General features: G+C 48.5%; 1 protein-coding gene across 2 annotated transcripts; it reads right to left on the bottom strand.

Annotated features, from left to right (window-relative positions):
• Nucleotides 1-2,491: 2,491 nt before the first annotated feature.
• Nucleotides 2,492-18,165, bottom strand: ZNF668 (zinc finger protein 668). Of its 2 annotated transcripts, XM_060285480.1 has the most exons (4): nucleotides 17,637-18,165; nucleotides 14,023-14,179; nucleotides 10,713-11,381; nucleotides 2,492-10,282 (listed from the first exon to the last, which is right to left on the bottom strand). In XM_060285480.1, the coding sequence occupies exons 3-4, from the start codon at nucleotides 11,357-11,359 to the stop codon at nucleotides 9,070-9,072; spliced, it is 1,860 nt and encodes a 619-aa protein (XP_060141463.1). In that variant the 5' UTR covers nucleotides 11,360-11,381; nucleotides 14,023-14,179; nucleotides 17,637-18,165; the 3' UTR covers nucleotides 2,492-9,069. The 2 variants fall into 2 exon arrangements, with proteins under 2 accessions (XP_060141463.1, XP_030727685.1); XM_030871825.2 differs by lacking the exon at nucleotides 14,023-14,179.
• Nucleotides 18,166-18,224: the final 59 nt, after the last annotated feature.

Raw genomic sequence — 18,224 nt, 5'->3', positions numbered from 1 at the left:
TCTCCCTCTTATAAGGACCCTTGTGATTACCTTAGGCCTATCCAGATACTCCAGTATAATCTACCATTTCACCATCCTTAACTTAATCACATTGGCAAAATCCCTTTTACCATGTCAAGTAACATTCTCAGGTTCCAGGGATTAGGATGTGGACATATTTGGGGGGCTATTGTTCAGCATACCACAGCACCCCAATCCACATTTAACTGATTCTTTCATTTATTCCCAAAATATTTATTGAGCAAGACTTACGCACCAGGCATTATGGCGGGTGCTGGAGAAATAGAGGTGAAAATTCAGACAAGGTCTCTGCTTTCATGGAGTTTATATTTTAGTGGAGATGACAAGTAAAGAAATAGCTAAGACATCCCAAAACCAGGACATGTATTATTAAAAAATTAAGCAGTGTGTTGTGACAAAAAATTACAAGGGGTTGGAGACGGCTGTTCTAAAAGATAGTCAGGAATGGTTTCTTAGGGGAGGTGATTAATCCAAAGGGCAGAACTGAGCGCTCAGAAGGCAGAGCAGAGCCATGGAGGGTTACTTGTAGGCCTGGACACCTAAAGAAATTTGCCCAGCTGGCTTTTGAAGTTGCTTTGGATCAGTGACTCCTTTTTACCTTCCATTTCTTCCCTTTTTGAACCAGAATGTCTATAACTATTACCCTATGCATGTCTCAGCATTGCATGTTGGAGTACATGACTTGTTTCTTTAGTTTCATAGGTCCACAGATGGGAGGAATTGTGCTCCAGGATGGATTATACCCAGAGCCTCATCTGCATCTAATTTAGATAATGAGACTTGGGACTTTTGGTTTGATGAGATTTATATGAGACTTTTTTTTTTTTTTTTTTACTCTGACTTGATGCTGTAATGGGATGAGACTTTTAGGGACCTCAGGAGGAAGTGAGTGTATTTTGTGTGTGGGACAGACATGAATCTTTGAGGGCTAGAAGGTGAACTGTGGTAAGGAGAATAATGGCCCCCAAAGATTCCATGCCCTAATCTCTATGAATATGTTACCTAACATGAGAAAAAGGGCTTTGCAGATGTAATTAAGTTTACTACTCAGTTGACCTTAAGATAGGGAGATTGTCCTGAATTATTCATATGGACCAAATGTAATCATATGAGCTCTTAAAAGCTGAAAAGCTTCTCCAGCTAGCTACAGAAGAGGAAGACAGAAGTCAGAGAAATTTGAAGCAGGAGGACTCAATGTGCCATTGCTGATCTTGAAGAGGGAGGGGCTCCTAGCCAGGGAATGTAGATGGCCTCTAGAAACTGAGAACAACCACTGGCTGACAGCCAACAAAGAAACAGGGACCTCATTCCTACAGTCAAATGGAACTGAATTCTGTTAATAACCCAGGTGAGTCTGGCAGTGGATTCTATGCCAGGGCCTCCAGATAAAAGCTCACACTGGCCAAGACCTTGACTTCATCCTCATGAGACACCAAGTAGAGGACCCAGCTGAATCAGCCTGGACTTCTAATCTATAGAACCATAAGATAAGAAATGGACGTTGTTTTTAAGATGTTAAGTTTGTGGTCATTTATTATGCAGCAGTAGAAGCAGTAAGATTTGAGCTGAGACTTGAAAAGAAAGAGCATCATGGGCAAATCTAGGATTATGGGTTCCATCCCCAGGAAGCAGCAAGTACAAAGGTCCCAAGACTGGGAAGAAAATAAACAGAAGGCCAGCATGGCTGGAGCCTGCTGAGTGTAAAAAGTAGGTAAGAGATGAGACCAGAGCTGGGATAGGACTTGAATGGAAAGCAGGCTCCAGGGAGAGGGCTTTTAGTTGAGAGTGGGCTGTGCGTAAGTAATTGAGAACAAGTCTCCAAATCTCCTTGGTTGAATCTAGAATGACCGCCCCATCTACAAAGCCTGCTGCCTTCCCTTACCTCTGCCTCAGCCCTGGTTCTGGAGTTTTCTCCTGCAAGGAGTCCCAGTTTATGCAGACATTCAGCTGGGGAGGGGATCAGGACTGAAGTCCAAAGTACAGACTAAGGAGTGATGCCAGCTATCGCCCCAGCAGCGGGGCCTATGATTTTGCATTCCCAAGGTGCTTTCACTACCTGGGACAGTCCTGGCAGAGAGCCAGGGAATTGAAGTTGGGGCAGAAGAAAAGTGAGGGCCAAAAGTCAGACTGTCTGGGAATTATCCAGATAACAAAACGGGACAAAGATATCACAAGAAAAGAAAACTTCAGATCACTATTTCTTATGAATATAGATGTAAAAATCCTCAACAAAATACTAGCAAACAGAATTCAGCAATATATAAAAATGATTATATAAGTGGGATTTATCTCAAGAATGCAAGGTTGGTTTAACATCTGAAAATCAATTAATGTAATAAAGAATACTAGTAGAATAAAGAACAAAAACCCTCTGATCATCTCAATAGACACAGAAAATACATTTGACAAAATCCAACAACTTCGATTTTCTTTTTTTTTTTTAATTAATTTATTTTATTTTTGGCTGCATTGGGTCTTCATTGCTGTGTGAACGCTTTTCTCTGGTTGCAGTGAGCCGGGGCTACTCTTCGTTGTGGTGCACGGGCTTCTTATTGCGGTGGCTTCCCTTGTTGAGGAGCATGGGCTCTAGGCCTTCAGGCTTCAGTAGTTGTGGCACGCAGCCTCAGTAGTTGTGGCATACGGGCTTAGTTGCTCTGCGGCATGTGGTATCTTCCCGGACCAGAGCTCGAACCTGTGTACCCTGCGTTGGCAGGTGGATTCTTAACCACTGTGACACCAGGGAAGCCCAACAACTTTGATGTTTTAAAAAAGCTTAAGAAACTAGGAATAAGAGGGAACTTCCTTAACTTGCTAATTATCAAAGGGCATCTGTGAAAAAGTCACAGCTAACATCATACTTAAATGATGAAAGACTGGATGTTTTCCCCCTCAGATCAGGATGTCTTCTCCCATCACTTCTATTTAACCCTGTAAGCAATAAAAAGAAACAAATGGCATCCAGACTGGAAAAGAAGAAGTAAACAATCTCATTTTACAGATGACATGATCCTGTATATAGAAAATCCTTAGGAATACACACACACACAAATATTGGAGCTAGTAAACTGGTTCAGCAAGGTTTCAGAAAACAAGAACAATGTACAAAAATCTATTGTATTTCTCATCACTAGCAATGAACAATCCAAAAACGAAAGAAAACAATTCCATTTACAATAGGAACAAAAGGAATAAAATACTTCTATATAAATTTAACAAAAGAAATGTAAGATTTATACACTGAACACTATAAAACACTGTTGAAAGAAATTAAAATCTAAATAAATTTAAAAACACCCCATGTTCATGGGTCAGAATATTTAATATTGTCAAGATGACAGTACTCCTCAAATTGATCTACGGAGCCAATGCAATCCCTATCAGAATCCCAGACAGCTTGCTTTTCTTTCTCTTTTTTGCAAAAGTTGACAAGCTGATCCTAAAATTCATATGGAAATGCAAGGGATCTAGAAAAACAAAACTAATCTTGAAATAGAAGAACAAGTTGGAAGACTCACAGGTCCTGATTTAAAATTTTACTACCAAGCTACAGCAAGCAAAACAATGTGATACTGGCATAAAGAAAGATATATACCCAGGGAATAAAATTGAGAGTCTGGAAATAAACTCTTATATTTACAGTTAGTTTATTTTCAACAATGAAGTCAAGACAATTCAGTGGAGAAAAAATAGTCTTTTCAATAAATGGAGTTGGGACAATTGGATATCCACATGCAGAAGAATGAAGTTGGACCCTTACCTCAAACCATATACAAAAATTAACTCAAAATGGATCAAAAATCTAAATGTAAGAGCTTTTAGCTATAAAAACATAGTTTATTTGAAAAAAACTTTTATGCATTTTAAACTTTTACATTTATAACTAAATTATAAACTTTGTAAATGTTTATAAAACCCTTGGATGAAAACATAGGCATAAATTTTCACGACCTTGTATTAGGAAATGGGTTATTAGATATGGCTCTCAAAGCACAAGCAAAAATAGACAAAAATACACAAATTGGACATCATCAAAATTAAAAATGTTTGTGCTTTAAAGGGCACCATCAAGAAAGTAAAAATACAACCGACACAACAGGAGGGAATTTTTGCAAATCATAAGGAACTTGTATCTAGAATACATAAGTCCTACCACTCAACAGAATCAATCCAATTTAAAAAATGGGCAAAGGGGGACTTCCCTGGTGGTCCAGTGGCTAAGACTTGGTGCTCCCAATGCAGGGGGCCCGGGTTTGATCCCTGGTCGGGGAACTAGATCCCACATGCCACAGCTAAGAGTTTGCATGCTGCAACTAAAAGATCCTACGTGCCGCAACTAAGACCCAGCACAGCCAAATTAAAAAAAAATAATAATAATGGGCAAAGGACTTGGAATAGATATTTATCCAAAGACGATATACAAATGGCCAATAAGCCCATGAAAAGATCCTCAACATCATTTGCCGCCAGGGAAATGTAAATCAAAACAACAAATTTACACCTACTAGGATGGCTGTAATAAAAAAGACAGATAATAACAACTGTTGGTGAAGATGTGGAGAAACTGGAACATTCATACCCTGTTGGTGGGAATGTAAAATGGTGCAGCCACTTTGGCAAACAGTCTGACAGTTGCTCAAATGGTTAAACATAGAGTTACCATATGACCCAGCAATTCCACTCCTAGATATATACACAGAGAATTGAAAATTTGTCCACCCAAAAGTACAGGTACTTCCCTGGTGGCGTAGTGGTTAAGAATCCGCCTGCCAATGCAGGGGACATGGGTTTGATCCCTGGTCTGGGAACATCCCACATGCCACGGAGCAACTAAGCCCGTGCGCCACAACTACTGAGCCTGTGCTCTACAGCCCGCGAGCCACAACTACCGAGCCCGCAAGCCACAACTACTGAGCCCACATTCCACAACTACTGAAGCCTGCGCACCTAGAACCTGTGCTCCGCAACAAAGAGAAGCCACCGCAATGAGAAGCCCGTGCACTGCAACAAAGAGTAGTCCCCGCTCACCACAACTAGAGAGAGCCCGTGCACAGCAATGAAGACCCAGTGCAGCCAAAAATAATAAATAAAATAAAATAAGTAAATGTATTTTAAAAAAAGACAGGCTCACTTAGTTCATTTAAAAAAAAAACAACTTGTACATGAATGTTCACAGCAGCATTACTCACAATAGACAAAAGATGGAGACCCAAATGTCCATCAGCTGATGAAAGGATAAATAAAGGTAGCATAGCCATACAATGGAATATTATTTGACAATAAAAAAGAATGAAGAATTGATCAAACTACAACATGGATGAGCCTTGAGAACATTATGCCAAGTAAAAAATCCGTCACAAAAGACCACATATTGTATGACTCCATTTACATGAAATGTCCACAATAGGCAAACCTATAGAGACTGAAAGTAGATTAGCCATTGATGAGGGCTGAGGGAAAAGGGTTGGTGGGGGGAGGGGCTTGGATCAATAGGAAGTGACAGCTAATGGGTATGGAGTTTCTTTTGAGGGTATGAGAATATTCTAAAATCAGACTGTGATGGTCGCATAACCCTGTGAATATACCAAAAAAACACTGAATTGTACACTTCAGACAGGTTAATTGTATGGTATATGAATTATATTTTAATAATGCTGTTAATTTTTTGAAAGTCAGACTGTGTCCTCAGGGAGCAGGAACTAGGGTATGGGATACTGGGGGTGTCAGAGAAGAGGGACCAAGGGATGGGTGTGTTGTCTGGGCCCAGAAAGGGAGCAGGAGTTGTGGATCTGTTCTGAACATCCAGGGGACCCACTTCATCCTTCACTGTAGATAGATACCCAGGGATATCTGTTGATTAGTGTATATGGTATCTTTACACCTATTTTTAAAAGGTGCCTCCCCAAACCCCAAGATAAATCATCTTGCTCAAGGCCAAAACTCAAGTCAGTAGTAAACAAAAGTTCCCCTGCTTTCAATCCCTCAGTCCGGTGTCTGTTTCTTTCCTGCTCTGGATATGGTTCTGGGCAGTGAGTGTCCTTGGTCAAACTGGTGCCCTCTTTCTGCAGCCATGACACTGATCCCTGCTGTTGCCATGTGGCCCCCTTGTTCTGCTGTGGAGAACAGGAATGAGGGCCTGGGCATGACAACACTGAGTGAGGCCCCTGACACCAAGGGGATACCTAGTACTTCTGCTCCAGGTGCTACCTGGTGTACCAGTCCTGGGCTACAGCCAGCTGCTGCCTAGTCCCCATGACTGGCAGTGGCACACCGGGCACTTCCTAAGGCTGCCAACTTGGTGGCCCCCAAGTCTACAGATAACAGCATAGAAAGAAGGATCTGGTTCACTCTGACCTTTGGCTTTGTTTTGGCTTATAAATGCAGAAGGCCCCGGTGGTTAGAATTTATAGTCCAGAATCAGTTCTTGATTATCTTTCTAGAAATATTCTATAGGAATTTGAGCACTTATGTGTAATTCGGCCCAAATGGGAGCATACTAACCACACTGCTTTGTACTTCACTATTTTACACTTGACATATTTTTTGAATATTGCTCAACAACATAGATTAATAAGCCTCATTTTTTTAAACATTTAAAAAAATTTTATTTACTTATTTTTGTGTGTGTTGGGTCTTCATTGCTGCCTGTGGGCTTTCTTTAGTTGCGGCGAGCAGGGGCTACTCTTTGCTGCGGTGCGTGAGCTTCTCATTGCGGTGGCTTCTCTTGTTGCGGAGCACTGGCTCTAGGCACGCGGGCTTCAGTAGTTGTGGCACATGGGCTCAGTAGTTGTGGCGCATAGGCTTAGTTGCTCTGTCGCATGTGGTATCTTCCCAGACCAGGGCTCAAACCCGTGTCCCCTGCATTGGCAGGTGGATTCTTAACAACTGCGCCGCCAGGGAAGTCCTGATAAGCCTCATTTTTTTTTTTTTTTTTGAGCTTTGTGTTTTTCTTTCTCTTGGCTTTTTTTTTTAAACATCTTTATTGGTTTACAGTGGTGTGTTTGTTTCTGCCTTATAAAAAAGTGAATCAGCTATACATATACATATATCCCCATATTTCCTCCCTCTTGTGTCTCCCTCCCACCCTCCCTATCCCACCCCTCTAGTTGGTAACAAAGCACCGAGCTGATCTCCCTGTGCTGTGCGGCTGCTTCCCACTACTGATAAGGCTCATTTTTAAAAAAACTGTTGCATAATATATCTTACAGAGGCCTTATATAGTTAGTCCTTTGCTAATGGACATATAGGGTGTTCCCAGTTATCACAAATTTTGCTGCACCAAAGAATCTTTCATCTTCAGTTTTGCCACAGAACTGGAAAAGGAAATCTGTGATGTAAATTCTTTGAGGTGTACTTGCTGAGAGTATATGCATTTAACCTTTTTTAAAAAAATGTGTTTGTTTGCTTTTTTCCCCTCTTCCAGTTTTGAGACGTGACATACAGTACTGTATGTTTAAGGCGTACAGCATAATGATTACATACATCATGAAGTATTTAACTTTTGATAAACATCAAATCATCTTCCCAGTTTACACTAAATGTGGCGCCTCGTTTTTGTTTTTCCATTTTTGGTTCTTTGCAAAATTACTTTAAAAGTTATGTAGCCTTCCAGAGTACAGCTATAACTATCAAATTATTTAACAGCCTACATTTCTCCCGATTTGAATAATCATATTTATCATAAACTACATTCCCAGAAATAGGGCTGCTTTTGAACCCTCTCCCCCACTCTATTAATTTATTCTTATGTCAGTAATCTCCTGTTTTTATTCCAGTGCTTTGGTGTTTGATTATCTAGCGTGTCAAATACATCATTTCCACTGTTTTTTTGTTTTTGTTTTGAGCAACACAGCATGCAGGATCTTAGTTCCCTGACCAAGGATCGAACCCTTGCCCCCTGCAGTGGAAGCACGGAGTTTTAACCACTGGACCGCCAGGGAAGTCCTGACAGCTTCACTGTTGTTGGTTTTTTAAAAATATTTATTAATTTATGTATTTGGCTGTGCTGGGTCTTAGCTGCGGCATGCAGGCTCTTCGTTGTGGCATGCGGGCTCTTAGCTGCGGCATATGGGATCTAGTTCCCTGACCAGGGATCGAACCTGGGCCCCCTGCATTGAGAGCACGGAGTCTTAACCATTGGACCACCAGGGAAGTCCCCTCCACTGTTTTTACATATATATATTGCACAGGAATTTAGGATTTTCAAGTTTTGTTAAAAAATTCTTTTGGATGGCAATGAACTTAAGGATTAAACTGGAGAATCAACATCTTTTAATAATAACTTTCCACTCAGGTACATGGTATATCTCCATTTAATTAGGTCTTATATCCTTCAGGACAAAGATACTATTTTCTTCATACAGGGTTTGCATGTTTTTTGTGAGATTTACTCCTTTGTAGTTTATGGGTTTTGTTGTTATTGTGAATGGGACCCCAAGTGTATTTTCTAATTTGTTATTGCAATTTGTGGGAAATATACTAACTTTGGGCCTCAGTTTATTATCTGCAAAAAGACAGAAGTAGAGCTACTCAGTAACAGGTCAAGTAAGTGTGGGCTAAACAAAGCAAAATAGATTTGTTCATTGCAGGACTTATCGATGACTTTAACATACTTTGATCACCAAGAATCCCCAATAAGGGTACAGGAATTTCCTGTACTTACTTGACCGTGGAACCCTTTGTCACAAGACATTCTGAAACGTAGAGAAAACAGTGCACCCAAAGACCCTTCTAGTTTCTAATTTGTCAATCCAGGGATCTCCACTGAACCTTATCTGATGCCCAAATTCCCATTACTTACCCCCGACCAGAACACAGAAGACAACCCAGTGTCAAAGCGAATGCTTTAATGAGTGGTGCTCGGAGGGAGCCATGTCTCTCAGAGGCTGCTGCCAGCCTCCACTGTCCCCAGCTCTTTGTCAGGAAGGTGAGCTAGCTGCCTGGGATGAAGGGATGGATCTGGAGTCTAAGAGTGAGCTGAGGCAAAGGGAGGTTCAGGAAGCACCCTGTAGGGGCGGAGCTCCCAGGAGTGTGGCAGAGGGGGCCTGGGACTCAGGCTGGCCCCTCTTCAGGCATTCCTAGCAAAGCCACGAGGGGCTCGAGGGGCGTGGGGGTCCCGATGGGCACAGGGTGGGTACGTTCGTGCTTGCGCAGGTCGCTGGCACTCAAGAAGGCCTTGGGGCAGTGCGGGCAGGTGTAGGGGCGCACAGAGCTGTGGGTGCGGCTGTGCTTGCGCAGCCCAGCCCGGTCTGAGAAGCTCTTGCCGCACTGGGTGCAGGGGAAGGGCCGGAGCTCTGGGTGCGAGCGCTCGTGCCGTCGCAGCAACGTCAGCGTGGAGAACATCTCCTTGCACTCCCGGCATACAAACTGTGGTGGTTTCTCGTCCACCTCCTCACCCCCCACTTCGCCTGCCCCCCCCAAGGGACCAGGAGCCTCCCCAACCCCAGCATCTTGGCACTCCACGTGCTCCACCGTCATGCCCACCACTTGCCACTGGGTGGCCATCACACCACCCGATTCCGGAGGCAGCCCCAGCAGCCCTGCTGCAGGGTCCCCGAGCCCAGCCCCTGCTGCCGGGGCTGCTGAGCCCTCGCCTGCCACGCTGACCGGCAGCGCCAGCCCCACCACCAGCTCCTGCTGCGGGGGAGGCCCTGCGGCCTCGCTACTGCGATGGGTCCGCTCGTGCTTCCTCAGGCTTGACGAGACCACGAAGGACTTTCCGCACGCGTTGCAGTGGAAGGGGCGCTCACCCGAGTGCACCCGGCTGTGCTTAGTGAGGCTGGCCCGCTCGGCGAAGGCTCGGCCGCACTCCTCGCAGCGGAAGGGCCGCTGGCCGGAGTGCACCAGCGCGTGCCGCTTGAGGTCCCAGGACGCGACGAAGGTCTTGTCACACTGCAGGCACTTGAACGGCCGGTCGCCTGTGTGCACCCGCCGATGCATGGCCAGGTCGGCCGGCTGCCGGAAGTCCTTGCCACACTTCTCGCAGCGGTAGGGCTTCACACCCTCGTGTGCCCGCTGGTGGCGCCGGAAGCTCGAGGGGTCGGAGAACATGCGGCCGCAGCGGGGGCAGAGGAAGGGCTTCTCGCCAGAGTGCGTGCGCTCGTGGCTCTGGTAGGAGCTGAGCTGCGTGAAGCCCTTGCCACAGGCCGGGCAGCGGTAGGGCTTTTGCGCCGCATGGATGCGCTGGTGGCACGTGAGCGAGGACGAGCGGGAGAAGCTCTTCCCGCACTCTGAGCAGAGGAAGGGGCGCTCGCCAGTGTGGGACCTGTGGGAGTGGAGAGGCCCGGAGTGAAGGTGGCAGCCCATCGCCCGACCCCCGCCGCCTGTCTGTACTGTACGTTAGGGCCCCCTAACATCGCTGGGGCCTTGGCCCAATCCCCTAAGGGCCACAGGTCTGTACCTCAGAGTAAGAAACTTTCAGGCTGGGTGTCTAGGCGTTCTAGATCCATCTCTGCACTCAACAGACCCGGCCCCCACTCGTACCTCCTGGGCAGCAGCCCAACTTCAAGCCCCACCCCCTTCCTAGTCCAGGAACCCAGGCCAATCAGACCCCAGTTTCACCCTCTGCCCCCATAGCTCTGCCTCACTCACTTTCCCATTGGTTCCTTCCGATCTTTGGGACTCAACGCCTTCACGCTATTGGTGCGCTCTTCCCAACCCCTTCAGCTGCCCCCCACCCAGCCCAGCGCCCTCACCGCTCGTGGTTACGGAGGTCCTTGAGTTCAGCATAGGCCTTGCCGCAGCGCTCGCAGCTGTAGGGCCGCAGGCCTGCATGCGTGCGCCGGTGCTTGCGGAACACCGAGGGGTCAGCGAAGCTCTTGCCACAGTCGGCGCAGGCGTAGGGCCTCTCGCCGGTGTGACCGCGCTGGTGGATCTTGAGCTTGGAGAGCGCGCCATAAGCCTTGGGGCAGTGCGCGCAGCGGAAGGGCAACTCGCCGGCGTGCGAGGCCAGGTGCACGCGCAGGCACACGGGCTGCATGAAGCGGCGACCGCACTCGGGGCAAGGGAAGGGCTTCTCGCCCGTGTGGCTGCGCCCGTGACTGCGCAGCTCTGGTGCCGTTTTGTAGGCCTTGGGGCACAGCGGGCACGCATACGGCCGAGGCTTCGCCGCTGCACCTGACACCTTGTCCCCGCTGGCATCCTCCGCTTTGGGGTCTGTCTCTGGCTTCAGCTTTGCCTCGGCCACCTCCTCTGTGCAGTCTGCAGGCCCATGTGTGGCAGCATGGCGTGCTGCCCGGGGTGCATTTGGAAACGTCTTGGTACAGGACAGGCACTTATAGCGACGGCCAGAGCGCTTGTAGCCAGGGGCTGGGGACCTCTCCTCCGATGACTCTACCTCCATGGCCTGGATGGGCGGGGCTTCTCTGCAAGAGAGGCAAAGTTAGAAGCCACACCCCTTTCCAATTCTCCAAGGCGTCTCCTCACCAAAGCCCTCTGAGGCCTCAGAAGGAACTCTATCTTATCTGCATTTCCCACCTGGGATGCACATCCTTCCTCGCAAACATTCCTGTCTCTCTGCGCTCAAGTTTCCTCTCTGGTCTGTTCACTGATGAAAGGAGCTGGACCAGGTGACTGACCTCAGAGGAACTAAGAGAGGCCGGGATCATCGAAATGCCCACCTGCACTTCCCTCCCCAGCCTCTGGGCTTCTCCAAACCCTGTGGCATTCCCAGAAGGCCCAGGCTCTGTCCATCTCACCATCTTCCTTCTACAGCTCAGAATCCAAGCCCTGTGCAAGGTTGCAGACACGGAGGCTACCTAGATGTGGGTCTGGCCTGAAGGTCTCCAAGTGCTCAGGAAAGACAGAGGTAGGTCCAGAAGAAGGCAGAGCCAGTGGGCTAAATGTGGTCATTGGCACCATCTGTCTGGAAGGGACAGGTCCCCAGCGTATGTATTTTGTCTTTCCCCTCTGGTTGGTTAGCTTTCAGAGGCAGCAACCGTTCACACAGAATTCTGGCCTTGCACAGCTGTAAGGTACTCCACCCCAGATAGGAATCCTGGTCCACCCTCTGCTCTGGAATGGGTCTTTGGTTCTTGCTCCCATAACTCTGGTAATGGGAAGTTCAATTACTCTCAAAGCAGCTTGAGCCATTGCTAGCAGAAGTTAGAAGTCTCTGTCTCATACTCAATGTATCTGCTCTGGCCTGGCCTCCTGGGACACCCACTCTAGCTATGGCCCCTTCTTTCTCTGTTCAGAGCCCAGACAGCCTCCACCCAGCTGCTCCCGCAGATCATGGCTGGGAGGAAATAGGATTAACAGCTGCATTAGTCTTAACACCAGCTCATCCTCCCTGGGGGATAAAGGGAAGAGGATTACATCAGATCCACTTAAGGTGCAGCAGCTGCTGGGGCAGCCAGGGTGGGGGGAAGGACAATGTTATAGAGAGGGGAGGGGAGCCAGGTGTGTCCAAAAGATGGGCTGGGAGGTAGGAGGTTTGGATTCTAGCACTCCTTTCTAGGCCTGTTTCCTCATCTGTATACCTCAGGGGTTGGTGTCTTCTAAGTTATGACCCAGGGAGGATGCAGGAGTCCCCGGGTGATTGGCAAGGGCTGCATCTTTAGAATCAGCACCCTTCTGCCTGGTGGCCCTGCCTCAGTCTCCCACCCCTACACACACAATCTAGTGTGCACAGGCAGCCGAAGTCTTCTCCCTAAGGTACCATGTGATGCTCTGTCCCCTGCTCAAGAATTTTTCATGGCTTCCATCACACCATGCAAGTTCCCAGGTCCTTCCTGGCTGTTATGAATCCTACCAATCCTTCCTTTGAGCCTTACTTCCCGGGCTTCCCTGGTGGCACAGTGGTTGAGAGTCTGCCTGCCGATGCAAGGGACACGGGTTTGTGCCCCGGTCCGGGAAGATCCCACATGCTGCGGAGCGGCTAGGCCCATGAGCCATGGCCGCTAAGCCTGTGCGTCCGGAGCCTGTGCTCCGCAACGGGAGAGGCCACAGCAGTGAGAGGCCCGCGTACAGCAAAAAAAAATAAGAAGAGCCTTACTTCCCAAAGGAAGGTCTTCCTGCATCTCCCCTTTGGTTTCTGCCCTACATCCCACACAGCTCTGTTCCACCCTCAGCTTGGTTTTTTCACTTTTCCCATTAAATCCTAGGGCTGGAAGGTGAGTTAAAGGGCTTGAGGCCCAGCCTTCCCCAGGGCTTGAATTCCGCCTAGTTTCTAGGGAATCTGCCTATCCTTGGATGAGGCCCTCACTACCTCCTTTCTAGATCATCTCTGGACAGTCTGATAAAGTTTCTCCTTAATAAAAATGATAGCCTGGGACTTCCCTGGTGGCTCAGTGGATAAGACTCCATGCTCCCAATGGAGAGGGCCCGGGTTCCATCCCTGGTCAGGGAACTAGATCCCACATGCATGCCACAATTTAGAGTTCGCATGCCACAACTAAGGACCCCGGGAGCTATAACTAAGGAGCCTGCCTGCCACAACTAAGACCTGGTGCAACCAAATAAATAAGTAAATATTAAAAAAAAAAAGAAAATGATAGCTCACATTTACCGGGCACTTGCTAAACAGCAGACAACATCCTAACCTTTTTACATGTATTAACTTACTTGCACTTCATGTCAGCACCATGAAAAACGTTCTGTTATTACCCCCTTTCACAGATAAGGGAACTGAGGCCCAGAGAAACAATTTAGCATTGTCGTTAAGTGCAGTCTCCGAAGCCAAACTGCATGGCTTCGAATCTTACCTTCCTCACTTCCTAGCTGTGACCTTGTGCAATTTACTTCATGCCATAGGACCTCAGTTTTCTTATCTGAAAAAAGGGAGGTAATAACACTACTTACCTCACAGGGTTGGGCGAGGGCTGAATGAGGTAAGAATAATTACTGCCCTCAATTACTGAATCTTCTCAGAGCCAGACACCTTGCTGAGTGTGCAACCTTATTTAATTCTCTCATAGCTTCCTGAGATAGGGATTATTGTCCTCATTTTACAGACTAATAAACTGAGGTTCTGAGAAGGTTAGTGATTAACCCATGGTCACATACCTAGTAACTCGTGCAGCTGAGACTTGAATCCAGGTGTTTAATTCGCCTTGAGTAGTTGGGCCCTCCCAGGCTTATCTGCTACCTGGGCCAGCCCCACGATGACCAGAACCCTGAGCTCAGGTTACACCTTGGTCTCCTCTCATTCCTGTAGAAGTCCCTGGAGACCAGAGCCAGCACCCTTTATGTTTCTGTTTCCCTCTCAGAGGGCTGGAACCGTGGGTTCCAAGCTCTGGGCCTCAGTCTTCCCATCTGTGAGCCAGAAACCAGGTAGCTGGAGGGGTAAATCCCTTCTCCTAAGGCACTTCCCAGGGGAAATAGTAGGGGCGTGCCAGGCACAAGCTCCATAAAGAACGAAGGGTCAGGTAGGCTAGGCCCCTGTCTAAAGCCCCTCCGTTGGGAATTCCCTGGTGGTCCAGTGGTTAAGAATCTGTCTTCCAAAGCAGGGGACGTCGGTTTGACTCCTAGTCGGGGAAGTAAGATCCCACATGCCACGGGGCAACTAAGCCCGCGTATCACAACTAGAGAAGCCTGCACGCCGCAACAAAGACCCAGTGCAACCAAAAAAGTAAATATTAAAAAAAACAAAAACCCATCATCAGGGGCTTCCCTGGTGGCGCAGTGGTTGAGAGTCTGCCTGCCGATGCAGGGGATGCGGGTTCGTGCCCCCGTCTGGGAAGATCCCACATGCCGCGGAGCGGCTGGGCCGGTGAGCCATGGCCGCTGAGCCTGCGCGTCGCGTCCGGAGCCTGTGCTCCGCAACGGGAGAGGACACAACAGTGAGACGCCCGCGTACCGCAAAAAAAAAAAAAAAAAAAAAACCATCATCAGCTCTTCACTTCCCTGTTCACGGAGGACTCTTCCACCCACCACTCCCTAGAGTGATTCTGTGAACTCCCTGCATGAAAATAATCATGCAGGGAGCATGGGGTAGGACTCAGAAATCTATTCTAAACATGCTTTCTGGGTCATTCCAACTAACACTTATTTAAGAACCTTAGGTTTTCAGAAGCTTCTAGGAGAGAGGCATTTTTAATACACCTCTTTTTCAGATGTGGAGATTAAGGCCCCCGTAAGGGAAAAAACTTACATAAGGACACACAGCTAGTCAAGGAGCCCAGACTCAAACACGAGTCTTCAGGTCCCTGGGCTGGGCTCTTTCTCTACCAGTCTTCATTTACTTAAGGTTTATTAGCCAAATCATGAGACTTTCCACCGCTCCCAGGACAAAGACCAATATCTTTTCCATGGCAAGCAAGGCCCTGAACTATCTAACTCCTGCCTATCCCATCTCCCACTCCTCTCCCCTTGGCTCACTAGGCTCTACCCACACAGGCTCCCCCTTTTTCCCCTCAAAGACTTAAATTCCTTCCCATCTCAGGGACTCTACACTAGTAGTTTCCTCTGCTAGAAACATTATTTCCAAGGGTCTTTGTGTAGCTATCTCTTTGATTCCATTTGGGTCTCAGCTCCCTGTCACCTCCTTAAAGAGGGCTTTCCTGACCACCTTTCTTAATGCTATCTGCACCCCTGCTAATCACTCTCTATCCCCCTCCTGTTTAATTTCCTTCATGTTGCTCATCTGGATGACACTCCTTGCAAATTTACCATGGACCAGGTATCATTCTAAGCATTTTATGTGTGCTACTCAAGCTAAGCCTCACGATGGCCTAGGAGTTTGTTATGGATGAATGTGCGCATGCATGGAAGCAAGGCCATGTGAGAACTTAAGACAGAAGGTGGCCACATACGATCCAAGAAAGGAGCCTTCACCAGGAACTGAATTGGCCAGCACCTTGACCTTGGACACCTCAACCTCCAGAACGGTGAGAAATAAATTTCTGTTGTGCCCCCCAGTCTGTTATTTTTGTTGTTGTTGTTATGGTAGCCTAAACAGACTAAGTTAAATAGTATTATTTTCCCCCCATTTTTCAGACAAGGAGACTGAGGCACACAGAAGTGAAGAAACTAGTCATAGTCACAGCCAATACTCAAAGCCAGGTGGTCTCTGCCTCCCAAACTTCTGCCCTCTGTCCCCTGCTTATTGCTTTGCTAGCACTTATACATTGTATGGTTCAGTTAATTCTCTGTCTCCAGCTTGAGAGTCTAGGCTGGCAAAGAGCCAGGAACCTTTATTATTCTGTATCCTCTACACATAGAACCATGCTTGGTGCCCAAAACAAACTGAACAAATCAACCTCCGAGGCGGTATTTGAACCCAGGTCTATAGCCTCTGCCTCCTCCATAGTAGGAGTTTGTAAGAATGTCGGTCAACAACTATTTAGTAACTGAATTTCTCTGCTTTTCCAAGTTCACAGGGTCCAAATATCGCCCCCAGTACCCCACAGTGGATTCATTGCTCTGGTGAGGGAGGCTTGTCTTTGTCTTTGTTTACTACTGAATTTAGGGGGCGGGACACGTCCTGCTGTATGAACAGGCTCTAAATGCCAGGGATGCAGAGATTTAATTCCCAGAGTTTAGAACCCTGCGGGCAGTGATGAGGTGAAAAGCCACTTTTTATCCTCTCTGCACCTCAGTCTCCCCACCTCTAAACAAGTAGTTACCAATAGGCCTCACAGGCCATGAGAGATCCGGTGAGACGGCAGATGGGGAACTGTGAACCATGCAGAGATAAGAACTAATCATCTCCTAGGCATCCAATCTGGTCAGTCCACAATCTAATCCCAACCCACTTTTCCAGCCTCACCTCCAGGGGCACTGTGCCCCTCCCGACAGCGACCTTAGCTCCAGCCACAATTCTCAAACTTCACCACCTAAATACATCTCCATATGCAGTTCCCTCTGCCTTCTCCCGTGGGAAAACTCTTTTGCATCTTTCAAATACCTGCTTCCCCAGTGCCCTCAGGAATACTTAATAAGACTATAGAGGTAAGAGCGCCATGGCTCTCTGGGCCTCAGTTTTCTCATCAGTAAAATGAGGTTTCTGAGGCATGTGGGAGTTTTAAGGTCGTTAGAGCCGAGAGCTGCGGAAACCTTGTGCATTCTCGCTCCCTGCAACTGTCTACGTGTCGGGCCCCCGGCAGACAGACAGCCCCGCAGGGCAGGGCCCTGGGCTGCCTCTTCTCAGGAAAAGCCCTGGGAAAACGAGGAATCGGAGAACGCGGCAAGAAGGAGTGAACGAAGGATGACAGAATGAACAAATGAATGGACCAAAGGCCATACTTTGGACAAAGGCCGGCAAGATGGCGTTCTCTAGGACCGCGGGAGGGGCGGCCAGGACCTCGACCGGGGAGGGGGGCCGCCGGCTCCGGGGACCGTGCTTGACGGGCCGCACGCCTGGGACAAAAGCCCGCAACATGGCGGGCTCTAGGACCCTCGTGTGCGCACGGAGCAAGGCGGGCAGCCATGCCGCCCTAGCCCAGGCGTCTGCTGCAGCCGGTCCGCCGGGACAGCCGGCGGGTTCTAGGACCCGCTGGGCCCAGAGCCCGCCCGCCCGCGCCCTCCCGGGGCCGCACTCCTCCCGCCCCGCCCGCGCCGCTCGCGCCAGGCCAACCCCATCTGCCCTCTGCACCCACAGGGAAACTGAGGCCCGCTCGGATTGCGTCCGCAGTGGGACTGCTCGGGGGTCCCTGCGGCTTCCCGCCGGCATTTCCTACCTGAACAGACTGGGGCTGGCTCTGTGGCGTCAACGACAGCTCCTCTCACCGACGGAGCCCGGGACACAGCCAGGGCGCGGCAGGCGCTAGGACCCAGCTTGGGGGGGTGGAGGGGGAGGGACGGGAGGCGGGGCCGGCGAGCGGAAGTGGAAGGGAGCTTTTCCCGCTAGGGAGGAAGGCAAAGTTTATCCGAGCACCCCCCAGCCGAAGGTGGCGGAGAAACACCTTGCAGGGGGTCTCTGTGGGTGCTAATGACAGAGGACACCGGAATAGGTTTACGGGATGCACCGGCTATTGCTAGCCTGGGGATAGATCACCGTGAACTAGAAGGTGGGAGGACAGAAAGGCCATGCCCAAGATTTGTAGTACCTAAATCCGCTTATATTCCACAACATTTCCCTTAATAGCAAGGAGTAAATGACGCTCCCTTCATCTGTCTTTAGAAGTTTTACAAGAAGCCCCAGGAAAAGTGTCGCCAAAATACTGAGGCCAGGGCTGCAGAACCCTTTTTATCCTCTTCTGCGCTCACCCAATATGCACCGTAACGATTTTAGCGGCTCTTCCCGGAAGTGTGGCTAAGATTAGTGC

The sequence above is a fragment of the Globicephala melas genome, chromosome 15 (assembly GCF_963455315.2).
Source record: "Globicephala melas chromosome 15, mGloMel1.2, whole genome shotgun sequence".
Classification (NCBI taxonomy): domain Eukaryota; kingdom Metazoa; phylum Chordata; class Mammalia; order Artiodactyla; family Delphinidae; genus Globicephala; species Globicephala melas.
Note: the sequence above shows the minus strand (reverse complement) of the source record. Positions and strands in the feature narration are given on the sequence as shown.

What these genes read in the sequence shown, in the direction of transcription:
- ZNF668 (XM_060285480.1), bottom strand. Translation starts at nt 11,359, where the DNA reads ATGGAGGTAGAGTCATCGGAGGAGAGGTCCCCAGCCCCTGGCTACAAG. An exon ending in GACCTCCGTAACCACGAGCG is followed by an intron (nt 10,283 to 10,712) that starts GTGAGGGCGCTG and finishes CCACTCCCACAG; the next exon opens with GTCCCACACTGGCGAGCGCC.